Here is a 14,810-nt window from a genome sequence, read left to right on the forward strand (position 1 = left end):
ATTCCATCCTATCATGGTAGCCAGAGACCACAGAACAGAATTTCGCCCTACTCTTCAGAGTTGGAGTCAGGTGCCCCCACCCTCTCCAGACAAGGCCTTGCCAAGCAGCCTAGGCCAGCCTGAGACTCAATAGCCTCCAGGTGCAGCCTCCTCAGTGCTGGGATTACAGGTGTGTCTCACGACACATGGATTTAGAGTCTTATCCCTATGTTTCAGTGCAAGAGGGAAGAGGACATGAGTCATGGCTTTGAGGGGACATGCCACAGTGGGCTCCTGGGCAGTGGGCCTATTTAATAAGGGAAGAACAAAGAGACACTAAGTAGAACTTGTCAGCCCTTCCTGACAATGCTTGTCAAAGGTGAAGAGAAACGGCCCGCTCAGGCACCAAAGCCCTCTGTGACATAGGGGGTGGGTCCCTACTCCCGTTTGCTCTCTCAGAGGCTCCACTCCTGCCCACCCCGCCTCTCTCCCACCACACTTAGGCAACTGGAAGCCAGATTTCCTCAGAGGGATGGAGGGCGCTTAGCCCTGTTTCACCACTGCCCACCCGTCCCCACACTGGGTCAGCTCACCTTGGTCTCCGCCAACTGTCGCTTAAGTAGCTGCAGTGCCTCCGTGTGCTCACGCTCGCTGTCCTGAAGGGCTTGAAGCTGCTCCTTCAGTTCCCTCTGAAATACACACAGGGCCTGCATGGGGGAGCAGGCCACACCCAGCCAGGGCAGTCTGCGATGATGGAGAGACCAGCTCTGTTGGCAGCTGGGGTCCATCCTGCCCTCAACCCTCAACCCCAGTGCCCGCCTCCCACCATAGCTTACTCATCAGATCCTGTTTAGTTTGCTCCCTAAACCCGAGAGAGAACACTCAGTCACTGTGCTATATCCTAGGCCTCTTTATTTTGAAACAGGATTGAATGCTACAGGCCACGCTGGCCCAGAACTCACTATGCAGCCCAGGTTGGCCTCCAACTTGCAGCAATCTTTCTGCCTTACCTTCTCAAGAGCTAGGGTTGCAGCCATGAGTTACCAGGCCTTACTCTCTGGTCCTTCTGATGTCAAGCAATCTCTTCATACCCTCCCTCGCCCTGCGCCTTAGCTGCTGGCTGGCACCCATGTGGCACTCTGATAGGGACCTAGCACTGCCCACAGCACAGACTCACTGCCTAAGTCTCTGCCCGCCGGGTTGAACCCTGCTCTCAGCCTTGGCTGGTACCAAGTCACTGAGCCTTTCTGTAATGCTACTGCACCCCCATTCTCATGAGGAAAAAAGCATACAAAGAGGTCAAGAACCTGGCTCCAAACATACACCCAGTGCACACTGGTTAGGGCCAACACTGTGAGCCAGAGTCAACAAGCTTAAAGCCAGGTGACATATTTCTACAAGGATGACATCTAAGAAGATCCATGGCAACAAATCCAGGCAGACAAGATATCACCTCTCAAACTGAAAACAGGACTGAGGACCGGAAGACACTCGTCACTAAAGTACTTGCCGTGCGGGCATGAGGTCCTGGGTTTGATCTCCAGCCCTGAGGTACAAAGGTACAAAGCTAGCGGTGGCAGCAGAGGATTGTAACCGCGGCACTAGAAATGGGGCAAGGGGGCCCTGGGCCTCACTGGCCAGTGAGCCCAACCTAGTCGGTGAGCCCTAAGGCCAACAAGAGATCTTTTCTTTTTTTTTTCTTTTTTTTTTTTTTTTAAGGTTGAAGGCTGGAGAGAGGACTGAGCTGTGAAGAGAACCTGCTGCTCTCGTCGAGGCACTAGGCTCAGTCCGAGTCCCACAAAGTGGCTTGCCACAGTCTGTAACTTCAGTTTATAGGTTGAGATGTCCTCTTCTGGCCTCTGTGGCCACTGCACAGGCATGCGGTACGCAGATATGCATGCAGGCAAACCCTCATATACATAAAATAAAAATTTAAAGAAATATTAAAAAGAATAATAACAAAGGTAATTAAACTTTTTTCAAAGGTGGACTGCTGCTGAGGATTGACAGGATTGACCTCTGGTCTCCATGTGCACATGCGTGTGCGCGCGCGTGCGCACACACACACACACACACACACACACTTACGCACACTCACATCCAAATGCCTCCTCCTCGGACCAAACCCAGGTTCAGTATTGTGATTTTTTCCCTCTGTCTGGAGTTCCATTTGGCTCAATAGGACACTTGTGATGGCCTTGCTTAAAATATTGATATTTTCTGGCATTAATTTTGTTTGAAAAAATATTGCACTGGGAATTATTCCTGTTGACCACTGAGGTATTTAGTACCTACGTCAACCTTGCAGCACCCTCCCCTGCCCTTAGCTTCTACAACTGTCTTCACCATCCTCCCTTCTTGCTCCCATCCAGCCAAAATGGCTCCCTTCCATCATCCAGAGCAGGCTCAACACTGGGGACATTACTCCGGTGGTGGTAGTACAGGGGTGGAACCCCCAGCCTTGTGCATGCTAGGCCAGCACACCACAGGGGAGTCACAACCCTCCAGCCTCGGGACTTTGCACTCACTGTTTGCTTGGGCTTTGTAGCATTCACTTAGCTGGAGTCTTGTCTGACCGCCCCACAGACAGAGGCACCTCCCTTACACAACCCTGGGGTCTTCGCTGTACCATTCCCTGACAGAAGGGACCAAACTCGTCAACAGCTTGTGTGTGTGTTGCTTATCTCCCTCACTGGGACAGGACTTTTATGAGTGGGAATCCTGTGTGGTTGGTTTGCTGTTATGTCTTCCTGGATTCTTACTGCCCAGAGTGGTACTAGCACATGGTGGGGCCTGTTTATTTATCAACAAATCCGGGTAGAGGTGGGTGGTCCCCAACAGAGTCCAGCTGTCTGCACTTACTGAGCCTCTAGCCTCTGTACAGTAGGTGAGGGTTGCCCTTCCCATATTAGCCCTTAGGTTCATCAGGGTAGGTCCTTATCTCTCTCTGTGGTCTGCGCCCAGGGGCTATCTGGTACTAGTTAGGGCTCCAGGAAGGGGCTCTGTGAGAGAATTTTCAGAAAAACAGAACCCGAACAATTCCCGGGGACTCTAGTCAACCTAGGCCAGGTGATGCCAGACAGGTTGAGGTGCCAGTTCCTTTTTTTTTTTTTTTTTCCATTTTGTTACAGGGTTTCTCTGTGTAGCCCTGGCTGTCCTGGAACTTTCTCTGTAGACCAGACTGGCCTCAAATTAAGAGATCTGTCTGCCTCTTCCTCTGAAGTGCTGGGATTAAAGGTATGCACCACCACCACCATCCAGCTGGTTCCTACTTTTACCTCCCATCTTGTCAGAGCAGGGAGGATACTCAACAAATAACCGGTCCGACTCATCCCACAGCCTTAGCACTGACACAAGGAAACGGCCCCGGTATCACAGTAACTGAGGACTGGAGCACACAGAATGGCCTTTGCTGCTGCCGCTCCCTCATTCACCGTGAGTTTATTGAGCAGCTACAATGAAAGGGACACCGTTGAGTTCTGGAGATACAACAGAGAACAAGGCAGATGCAGTTTCTGCCCACAGGGATCCTCCAGTCCAGTGAGCAAGACTGACCAGAAACAGGAAAAAAAGGCAACCAGAGAGGGAAAGACCAACGTGATCCATGATCTGGAAAAGAAGGCAGAGCATGTGACGAGCCGGCCAGTTTAGATGCTGTGCCTGGGAAAGTCCTACTCAGAGGAAGGCACACGGGCCTGAAGATAGCCATGGATAACAAGAGATGGGGGCAGCATGCTTGATGAGAGCAAGAGCTTCAACAGATACAATGGCTGGAACTCCAGCAGCCATCTTGGTGTGAGGAGACTGTGACGACTGAGGTGAAGGGAGAAATAACTGTGTCTCTGAGGACTGTGGGGAAGGCACACAATCACCAGACTCATTCCCTGGGGGAGAAAAAGGAAGGAAGGACAGAAGGCAAGCAGGCTCTGATATTGCTTGCTAATGCCAATTGTGTCCATGCTTTCCACAGTGTGGGCCGCAGGTCACCCATGTAAGGTGTTTGGACGAGCAGCAAGAGAAGTGAGAAATTAGCTCTCAGGATCCAGTTCAATGTCCCCTGCACAGCAGAGCCTGGAGCCCTCTCTGGTGGACTTGCTTTCCATGAGAGAGAAATCCTGACCTACTCGCAGCTGAGGGTTATTCCTAAGGCTCCCGGGCCCCCGAGGCCTCGAAAGGCAGGCCTACTTCACCACTGTGCAGAATGTGGCTTCTGACAACTTGGGGTCTAATCTAGTTTGGGAATTTGTCCGGTCAAGAGGTAGATGTTTGGAGAAATGGCTAGTGCTGTATTCTCTCCGGTGGCGGTCGCCATAGGTCCTGTAAGGTCCTGGAAACCCCATCTGTCACATTGCTCAGAAAGTCCTGGGAACGTGGACAAACTCCTCACTGGTTTTGAACCCAGGATCCGAGGAACTGACTTGCCCTTCTTCCTACATCCATCCAGGGGGCAGGGGAAATGTTCCCTCCTCTACACATACACTCCAAGGCCTCCCAGAACACCTACGGCACTGTCAGGACTGGGGAAAGAGAAACAAGGGACAGGGAGAACTGCGGAGAGAGACTAAGACAAACTCACCATAGTGGATTCAGAGTAGTGAGGGACATCAGACTTGCCTTTCCTTACTGAGGAGAGGTGGCTCTATGGGGTGAAGTGTACCCACTGATGCCAGAAACCCACGACTCATCTCTGAACCTGACCAGTCAGGTTCTCAGGCTTTCTGTGGAGTCCGGTCCTGTCGCCGCACCCACAGCCCCTGGTCCGGCCTTCATCAGTTTTTGTTTTTGTTTTTTTTTTTTTTCTGAATTCCCACCTTAGGACCCGCCTCTATTCTGTGCCTGATGCCCCCCACAGCAGCTTCAATGAACATTAAAAGGGTTTTCCAAACTCCCAGGATTTCTTCGGCGCCTGGAAAGAAGAGCACAAGGCCTTGGGGGCAGCATTCAAGGCCCTCCACGCCAGCCCTGCCACCTCTGGTCATCTCTTGGTCTATACCTGCTCTGTTCAGCACGACAGCCTTCAGCCTCATGTGACTGTTTACACGGCAGTGGGTGAAAATGAAATGGAGCGGAAAATTCAATTTCTTGACTGTACTGGCCTCGTCTCATCTCAAGGGCTCAATAGCCACTTAGGGCTGGCAGCTATAGCACCAAGCAATACAGACGCAGAACTCTCCAGTGTTCCAGAAAGTTCTATTAGACAGCACCAAACACCATGCAGTGTTTACCTCCCAGCCCTTGCGCAATGTGGCCTCTGTTCAGGGTGCTCATGTGACCCATGGGTCACCTGTCCTGAGGGCCCACCTCCCAAACTCTCCTGTCTTCCGACATTCTTCTGTGTGTGAGGACCATCCTCATACTGTTGTAGCAAATGAATTCTTCTCCCTTTAAGATAGAGTCTCACTAAGGCCAGGCTAGCCTGGAACTCACTAAGTAGCAGAGGATGACTTTGGACTTCTGATCCTCCTGCAGGTGTGAAACACCACACCCCATTTATGTGGTGCTGGGGATTGAACCCAGAGTTTCATGCATACTAGGTGAGGACTCTATTAACTGAATCACATTCCCAAGTTCAACACACTGTATTCCGTGAGGTTACCTATCAGTCTCCCTAATTAGATCTTGGGCTCCTGAGGGTAGTGACCATGTCCTGAGCTGGTCTCACTCTCAGTACCTAGGACAGGGCCAGACACGTCTACCTTCTGACTTTTGCAAGGTGAACCTGCTCAGAGACCAATATCCTGGAAGGGTATGAGCTCCCCATGCTAGGATGGGAGAAGTCAGCTATAAAGTTGACATCAGATAGAAAGACATATATATAGAGAGAGGCCTAGGAGGATCTGGGCAGGTAGCTTGGGCCCAATATACAACCTTGGAAACAGTTAATCCAGGAAGCCCAAACCCTGGAGCCCACAGGGTGGAGGCAGGAGGCAGACTGAGCTGGGTCACTTCGCGCTTCACTGTCTGCTCCAGTTTCAGATCAGACAGATATGGGTGAGAAAGCTGGCTCAGTCACCTGCTAGCTGTGTGTCCCCTGAGATATCATCTAACCTCTCGGAGCCCCAAGGCCCTCATCTGCAAAATGGGTACAAATCATAGGTCCTAGGGTGGGGACAGTGGAAGGAGGTAGTAACGGGATGTATTTAGACCCTCAGGGCATGTAACCTGGCATTTACAGGGTGACTGGGATGCTGCCCCTGTGTTCCATCTGAGGCTCCTGTCAGTGCTTCATGTCCGTGTCCCATGCTGTGTCCAGGCGGCCCCTCCCTGCTTCCTGAGATGGCAAAGGCAGGAAGGGGTGGGAGGGACCATCTGCTCCAACCCTTGCCTTCGCCAGGACAGGGAAACAAATCTAAGGAAGGGACTGACTGGCCCATGGCCACACAGCTCGCCAGGGAAGAATAAGCCAAGAAACTCACTCGTAGTCGAGAGCCCAGTTAGCAAACAGGAAACTCAATAAACTCCTAAGTGACAGAGCAGCCACAGAGGAAGGATATGGTGAGCACTGTTGCCATTCCAAGCAGTAGGGAGGCTTGGAACCACCGGAGCTGGAAGTAGGTGTGGTTTGAGTTTGAATTTCGCAGGCATCTCATTACTCTAGAAGGTTCCATCATACAGAGAGAGGAACTAATCACCAGAGAGACCAGACTGCTAGCTTAGGGTCACAAAGCTATTAAGAGACAAAGGCAAGGTTCTGGGTGGCTCCAAAAGCTCATTCAAGACTGACCCTTGAGATCTCTACTCCTGTTATTGAACAGCAACACTTTTGAGTCGCTGGGCATGCCAAAATTCGGAGCACCCACCGGGCATCAGGTTTGTGTGGCCACCCTAATCGTAGAGACATAGTCCTTAAACTCTGAATAGTCTGCAGCTTGTTGAAGAAGCAAATCTCAAACAGGAGAGAACTGTCAGGGAGAACAGAGTTCACATGGGGGTCTGACTGAGAGCCAACGCAACTGCCACCCCTTGGCCATGGTGATCGCACCTTCCTTTGTCTTGGGTTTCCAACTTGTAAAGTGAGGCTGTAACAGTATCAGCCTCAGAGAGTTTCTGGGACCATTAAATAGCTCTGTTCCTGATGACACACCACACAGGGTGAGCCGCTGTGGCTGTGGGACCCTGTTCTCCAGATACGACATGGCCAAGGTCGTCTCAAAAACAGAGTAGCTGTAGCTATCTGCTCAAGACTGGGAGGTTAGCCTTCTCTCACAGAAGTGGGAGAGGGGTCCCCAGACCCTCACTTGAGATTCCAGCCACCCAGCACCTCCTGTTTCTCCGGTTGTGTTAACCCTGCCCCGGTTTTGGGAGTCTATAGGAGGTAGGAGGTTAGCTGAAGTCACAAAGCTATATGGGACTTGTCACCCAGGCTGGAGTGTGCTTTTCCCTAACATGGTTCTGAGAGCCACCCATGCTTCTATAAGCAAGCTCTTCCCCATTCTCCAGCAAGGAGCCCTAATGAACTCATTGGTTCACCAAGCTGGGTGCAGTCAATTCTCTGAGTTGCTATTACCCTGTCTGTCTGATGTGAAGAGAAACAGACTCACCAGGAAAAGTCATGCACTAGTCATCCGAAGAACGAGAGCAACAGGACCTTGGAACACACATAGCACTGGGTCTGACTTCATTTCTGATGGGAGGGCAGAGAGGGCAAGTGACAGGCCTCCCCTGGCCAATCCAAGTGCTAAGAACTGGTCACCTGCTATGTGCAGGAAGCGGCCACAGTCAGGCAGATGACAGGTGGGTAGAGTCACAAACTGGAAAGGCTGGCTAGGGCCAGTTGGGTGGGCATGGAGGCCTTGGACATCAGCTGGGGAGAGCTGGAGTCCTCAGGGCCCATCAGAGTAGAGCTCGCTCATGGGATGCTAGGGAAGGGGGGTGGGCACTCTGTGGGAAGACATAAGCACACAGCTGTGCATTTCTGTCAGCTGTCAGGCCCTGGGGCTCTCCATCTATTTGGAAAGATCGGTACAGGGAAAGTGATTATGGCAAGAACAGAGCCAGGGCTCAAAGGCCCAGACTCCTCTCCTATGAAGATGTCCCTCTTCCTGACCCCGGGGGAAAAAGATGCTGTAGCAGTCATTTTGACCCTGACCTCAGGGACCATTCTCATCCCCGAGGAGGTAACATCAGTTTGGAGACAGAGGCCTGGCATTGCATGCCTCTTTTCCTACCCAGAGTGACTTGCTTTCTTCTTCTTCCTCCTTCCCAGTCCCTCACCTGGCTGCTCCTGTTCCTACTGGCATACATGAATTCTTCTCTGGCATCAAGCGCTTCCTGTGCCCTTTGGAGCCTCACAGTCCCTGGCAATACAGCTGCTCTCCTGTCCTAGGGCCTCCCACAGGTGGCCATGCACACTGTCCCAGGTGTATAATTGACAGGCTACACCGGTTTGCTTACACCTGCCCTTGGTCTCCCAGCATCTCCAGGATCAACTTCTAACCCTTGAAGCATGCCCTCTACCCCCGCCCCTGTGCCACATCCACATCCAGGGCCCATCCTAAGCAAGTTAAGCCTCTTTCCAACCCTTAAGCCCTCCCCCAACAGCCGCCCCACCTCCCGTATATGTGGACCTAGCCCTGGCCATGCTCATGACCCAAATTCAAGTTCCAATTGGCTCATTGTTGGGTGACCTAAGCATAGTTTCTGTGTCTCAGTTTCCCCATTTGTAAAATGGGGCAATGGCTGTGAACATTAAAAGAGAGAAGGAACCATGGCAATGTTGATCGGGTAGCTTTGTTCTGGGTTCAACACAGGGCCAACCCTCAGCAGCCACATAGGTATGAGGCCAGGACAAAATATCAAAGTCAATCTTGAATCCAAGTTTGATTCCCACCTCCAAATTTTCCATGCCCACCCTGTGTCCAGCAGAATTCAAGGTGGGGTGGTCAGCCAGACTGTGATCTCAGACTGACGGGGTACAGAGCTCTGGCAAGTCTATTTTCCAATGCAAAGTGGGGAGAGTGGGCAAGAGGGTGTCCGAAGCTCTTGTACTTTTGGGCACTCCCCAAGGAGCCAATCGGAGGACCAATGAAGAGGCTGTGCCTTCCAGCTCTTCTGCCTGCTGCAGGGAGGATTCAGGAGAGTCCCCACTCTCTCAGCCCCAGGGAATGTCTGAAGGATGCTGCTGAGCCTTGACCCTCTCTGGAGGTAGGGACAGAAAGGGCTATCTCAAGGTACTGTGCCCACTGCACAGCACCAGGTAAGCCTGAAACACCCAGTTCACCCTACTCTCCATTCTGTCGCTGTTAATCTTGTCACCAGACAGTTTTGTTCCAGAAAATGAACATTTTGGGGCCCCCCAACTTCAACTCTCAGCTCTACACTGTGACCTGTGCAGATGAACCAGGCTTCCTGGCTGCGCAGACACCTTCACGGAGAATCGTGCGGGCGCCGCCAGCCTCACGCGCATGCACAACACCGTGCCCTTTCCCAGGAAATGTGATTGGGGTGGGGGGGGTCATTATCTCAGGACAAGAGCACTCATCTGTCTCCCTGATCAGGGTACAAAATAAGTGCTTTTGTGACTGTCACCCTAGGGACAGGCAGTGACTCTCTTTACATGGAAAGTGAACAGCCTTCCTCTGACTCTCGTCTTAGATCAGAAAGGAGACAGGAACGCCCTTCCACTTTGCAGAAAAAGTCAGAGCAAAGATTTAAGCCCCACACCCTCAAGCCCACTCCTTCCTCCTGGGCTGACTTCTTGTCTCTCATCACTGTGCCCAGCTTGCCAGGCTCCCATCCAAGGCCCAGCCCTGTCGCCTTTGTTGGCGTGAGGCATGCCTTAGGAAACGCTCCAGTGATCACATGAGGCCTGGGAAGGGACTCTCGGATGAATCGGATCCTCTCTCTGGGGGTCAGGAACCTGAGATGGCTAGGGAGCCGGATGCTCTGCTTGATCAGGGTGACATCCCAGCCACCTGCCCTGTGGTGTCAGCTGGCACCAACAGACTGTGTCCCTAGTCTGGTCTTGTGCTAAGTGCTCTTGATACAGGAACAGGTGGGGTGGGTGGGAGAAATTCTGGATGATGGATGGGGAGGCCAGGGAGTGGCCCTCAGGGGCAGCAGAGAGGTTGTCTGTGGCCCATTTGGACTGGTCCCGAGTCCTGACCCTCACCATCTCTTAGCTTGGCGAGGCTGCCTCCCTTCACAAAAGGAATAAATCACAGCGGAACCCACAGCAGGTGCTGGGAAGACCATGTGAGGCATTACAAACACAGCTGTGGGCAGCTCTTGGCTCATGAACCCCAAACTCCTGGGAGATGAGCTCCTCCTTCCCCTTTGCTGTGTGGTCCAGGAGCTCATCAGTAGTGGGGGAAGGACATGCATGTGCACACACACACACACACACACACACACACACACACACACTCCAGGAGCTCATCAGTAGTGGGGGAGCAAGCATGTGCATACACACACACACACACACACACACACACACACATACACACACACACTCCAGGAGCTCATCAGTAGTGGGGGAGCAAGCATGTGCATACACACACACACACACACACACACACACACACACACTCCAGGAGCTCATCAGTAGTGGGGGAAGGACATGCATGTGCATACACACACACACACACACACACACACACACACACACTCCAGGGGCTCATCAGTAATAGGGGAGGGAATGCATGTGCACGTGCGCGCACACACACATACATGAAACTTCTGCACAACTCTACAGTAATGCTAGCTAGGCTCATCCACAGGTAGGATGAGCCTTTTCTATCGTATTGCCCTACTTTTGGTGTAAATATTATCATTAGAATAAAGACAGGCATCTAAAGGCTCTTCCTGCTGACTGTGCCAGCCACAGGTCTGGGCACTTCAAGAACTGTTCACCCTTACGACAATCTCCCTGGGAAGGTATTGATGACGTGTGGAGACTCAGACGACTGAGGTGACTTGCCTGAACTCATGCAGCATGCTAGGATTCACTCCCTGAAATCTAGGGTGCAGAACAGTTCTGCATGGTAGGCTAAGGGGCCAGAAGCTCAGAGATAACAAGTCGTTATCCTAAGGTCACACAGCCAGCATATGGCAGGGCCAGGGTGGAGCAGCTTGTGGATAAAGACAAAGCAATTAATTCTCCAGCTCTGTAGTCTCCAAGATTTAGAATAAAGGTAAGCGCTGCAGGCCAAATTCTGGGTAGGGGGTCTGGAGACCCCAGCTGTGAGAGCCTGGCCTCTGTTTTCAAGACCTTGGGTAAGTCCCCTCCTCCCCCTCTACCAGCTCTCCATCTGCCAAGAGAGCTCTGCACCAGATGATCTCCCAGGCTTTGCCAGTTCCGTCATTTCCGGTATAGGGGCCCCAGCACAGGGGCCACGAGCTGCTGGGGGAAGCAGACCTTGAGGAAAGAGGTTGCTCCATTCCCAGTGAGCCTGCTTTCCCAGTAGGCAGGAAAGGCAGATGGAGGTGGGGTGTGTTCTGAACCCCACCTCTCTGCATAGCCTCTCTAAGGGGAGGCAGGTTTCTCTGCCACCACCTGCCTAAATCCAAAGGGGACTTGAAGGCAAGTCTCTTTCTCTGGGGAGAGAGGTGGGGCTGAAGTTTAGCCAGAGGGAGGGGTGGGAAGACGTGTTGCTCCTCCCACCCTGGCTTTCCAGGGGAGCCTCAGCAAAGCGCAGGCAGGGAGGGAGGTATTTATGTCCTGAATAAGTATCTTGAAGAATGGAGAACTCACTATTCCAAAGTCAGCGGATTCTATTTTCTTTTTTTTTTTCTTTTCAAGATGGTTTCTCTGTGTAGCCCTGGCTTTCCTGGAACTCACTCTGTAGACCAGGTTAGCCTAGAACTCACAGAGATCCACCTGCCTCTTTTCCCTGAGTGCTGGAATTAAAGGCGCGCACCATCACCGATTGCGCTGCTTTTGTTTTTGTTTTTAGTAAACAACTAAGACATCTTCCACTCCCGAGTCCTCTAGTCTGGCCAGCTTACACCAAGCTTAGTCATTCATTCATTCATCCACCATGTTTTTGGAGGGCAATAAACCTGCCAAGGAAGAGGCCGTTGATACCTTGGGGAATTGTCTACCATTGGTATCCCAGAGCCAGGGAGGAGGATTCTAGGTTGAAATAGATCATCTTGAAAAAAAGGGTTCAAACAAGCTTGGGAATCAGTTTATTAAATGGACTTAAGTGGACGTCTTCCCTTCAAGATTTCTCCAAGCCTTTTGCAGGCAAATGTGTAACTGAGAATCTCTACTGGGGAGAATATGGGACATAGGCTATGTTATGCCAATAAAGCCGGTCTCGGTAGAAATGCTTCCTTTTAAAGCCTACAGCTGAGGCTAGAGGGATGGCTCAGCAGCTAAGAGATCTTGATCTTGCAGAGTGCCTGGGTTTGGTCCCCAGCACCCTCGTGATGACTCTCATTATCATCTACAATTCCAGTTCCAGGGGATCTGACACCTTCTTCTGGCCTCTTGGGTACCACACATGTAAATGGTGCACATACATACACGCAGGCAAAATACTCATACATATAAAATAATTAAAAATAAAGAAAAATACTTATTGATAGGGGACACAAAGGAAAATGCAGCTGTCAGTATGTGTATATATCTATATTTTCTCTATATGTGCATTTTTTCTATGCAAGTATATATACATACAAACACACACACACACACACACACACACACACAAATCTTGGGAGTTCTAAAGACACTGATGAGGGTCTGGCTGTCCTGTCAGTGACAATGGGGAGGTTTAAGGGAGATTAGCTGCAGCTGAAGGCTGTGTTCAATTAAGTATTCCAAGATTTTCATGCCGATGACAGTCAACAAGGGCCATCAAGAGGCCATGGTGAGTCTGGTCTTAGTAGCCTGTCTTCACCTTCCCCAAACACCTTTGAGTCTAATTCTCCAAATCTTGAGTTTTCATTTCCTGGTTCCACTCTCTTAATTGGCCCCTTCTCTGGTTTAAACCCCAATCGGTTCTTGCCATATTTGAACTTTTTCCAATCTTAGATCCTCACACACCTTGACCTAACCCTTGGCACCCAAATCTGCCCTCTGGGCAATTTGCTTAACCCCCACCTGAATGGCACAACTGAGACCCGGTTCTCACTCGAGATCTCTAGAAACACCTGGAGCAGCAAGCCGCGCCCCACAATGCTCCCAAACCTGCCACTGTGGCTGCATTTAGAATAGCATATTCCCCAATTTCCCACCCCACGCCAACTGCGACAGTGGTCCTGCCCTAGCCCGGAAGAGCTGAAGTCTCTCATTTTGCCTCAGTCAGCATCTGGTCCAGCTGTGACTCCCTCTCTACCCATCGCTCCCACCCCATTCTCGTCTTGTCTCAGTCCCAACCCAGATCTGTCTCAAGTCCATTCATGTAGATGCCCAAGGGCCCCGCCCCCTGCCCCGCCCCTCATCGCAACCACGCCCCTTTTGCATTAAGTCGGCCTGGGGCCCTTGCCCCTAAAGGAACCCTGACCCCACCCACGCCCCCGCCTGCCCGCCACGCACCTGCAACTCCTCGAAGGCGTCGTCGATGCCGGTGACCTGGTGCTGCTCATGCAGCGCGGGTTCGTCACAGAAGAAGCAGAGCAGCGCGCGGTCCGTGAGGCAGAAGAGCTTGACCTTGTCATGCGCCTGGCAGGGTCGCGCGGCGCGGCGCGCGTTGAGGATGGCGTCCAGCGGGAAGGCGCTGTAGCGCTCCACGATGTTGGCCAGCTTGAGACTGGGCGCGAGCGCGGGCTCGGCGAACGTGCGCCGGCACTCCGGGCAGTCGCGGGCGCCCTGTGCCTCCTGCCGCACCCAGTGTTCGGTGATGCAGCGGCGGCAGAAGTAGTGCTCGCAGCCCAGGCTCACCGGGTCCTGGTAGATGCTCAGGCAGATGGAGCACAGCAGCTCGTCCTTCAGGCTGCACGCCATGGCGCCGGGGGCGGTGCGGAGCGGAGCCCGGGAGGCCAGCAGCCGGCGCGGCGCGATCGGGGGCGGCACCCGGGGGCCAGGCCCACGGGGGCACGAGCGACAGGCGCCAGGGAGCGCTGTCTGCGACGCGGGGGACACGGTGGCTCGGTGCCGAGTGGGGGCCACCCGGGATGCGAGCCCCGGAGCTCGGTTTCGAGATACTAGGTGGCCACCAGCGATGGGCGCTGGAGGAGAGAGGCCGAGGGCGTCCCAAGGAAGGGGCTCCAAGCGAGGAGGATCTAGAGGACCAGACAGTCCCAAGGGATAGAGGCTGCGAGGAGGAGATCCCGAAAGGGGGCGGAGGCCACAGTGGGGCTGGAATCCTGGGACCCGCACAGCTTTGGGAGGGGGGCGAGCTGGGGATGGGGAATTCTGCGGGACAGAGCAGCCAGACCCAGCCGCACCGCGGCTTTGCCCGGCAGAGCAGAGGAGGGGTGCCGGCCCACTCAGCTGCCCGACCCTGGCCGCAGATCCCGGCCCCGCGCGGCCCCTTACCCGCACCAGCTCAGCTGCCACCGCTTCGGTCCAGCGCAGCCTCTCAACCCGGAACCAGCAGAGCCGAGCTGCCCGGCGCCCCGGCTCCCTCTCCGCCCCCGCGGGCGGGTCCCGAGCCGCTCCGCCCCCGCGGCGGGCGGGGGAGAGGCGGGGCCTCCAAGCTCCAGGTCCCGCCTGGCCTTCACTGTGTTTCTGACCCTAAGGCACTTGGAAACCAGCTGTTTTTTTTTTTTTTTTTTTTTTCCGGGTCTGCACAGCTGCCAGGTTTGCTTAGGGTTCTGGCAGCAGGGGGCGAGAGGGCAGCTAACGCAGAAAAAGTGAGCAGACAGCGCCTAAATAGGGACCATTTCAATGGATGATCAGTTTTTGGATGATCAAGATTTGAGGAAAATAATACTGAGTATTA

At 53.0% G+C, this 14,810-nt stretch overlaps 1 protein-coding gene across 2 annotated transcripts in view; it reads right to left on the reverse strand.

Moving 5' to 3' along the window:
• Window positions 1-14,467, reverse strand: part of Trim62 (tripartite motif containing 62) — a 28,068-nt gene extending 13,601 nt beyond the window's left edge. Inside the window, exons 1-2 of one of the 2 annotated variants that reach the window (XM_085686622.2) lie at window positions 13,463-14,467; window positions 573-686 (exon numbers count right to left, since the gene is read on the reverse strand). In XM_085686622.2, coding sequence (XP_085542748.1) covers window positions 573-686; window positions 13,463-13,870 — 522 coding nt within the window. In that variant the 5' untranslated portion in view covers window positions 13,871-14,467. The remainder of the gene's footprint in view (window positions 1-572; window positions 687-13,462) is intronic. The other variant, XM_085686623.2, reaches the window with a different exon arrangement.
• Between the last annotated feature and the right edge of the window lie 343 nt (window positions 14,468-14,810).

Source organism: Myodes glareolus, chromosome 3, assembly GCF_982192425.1.
Source record: "Myodes glareolus chromosome 3, mMyoGla1.1, whole genome shotgun sequence".
NCBI classification, from domain to species: domain Eukaryota; kingdom Metazoa; phylum Chordata; class Mammalia; order Rodentia; family Cricetidae; genus Myodes; species Myodes glareolus.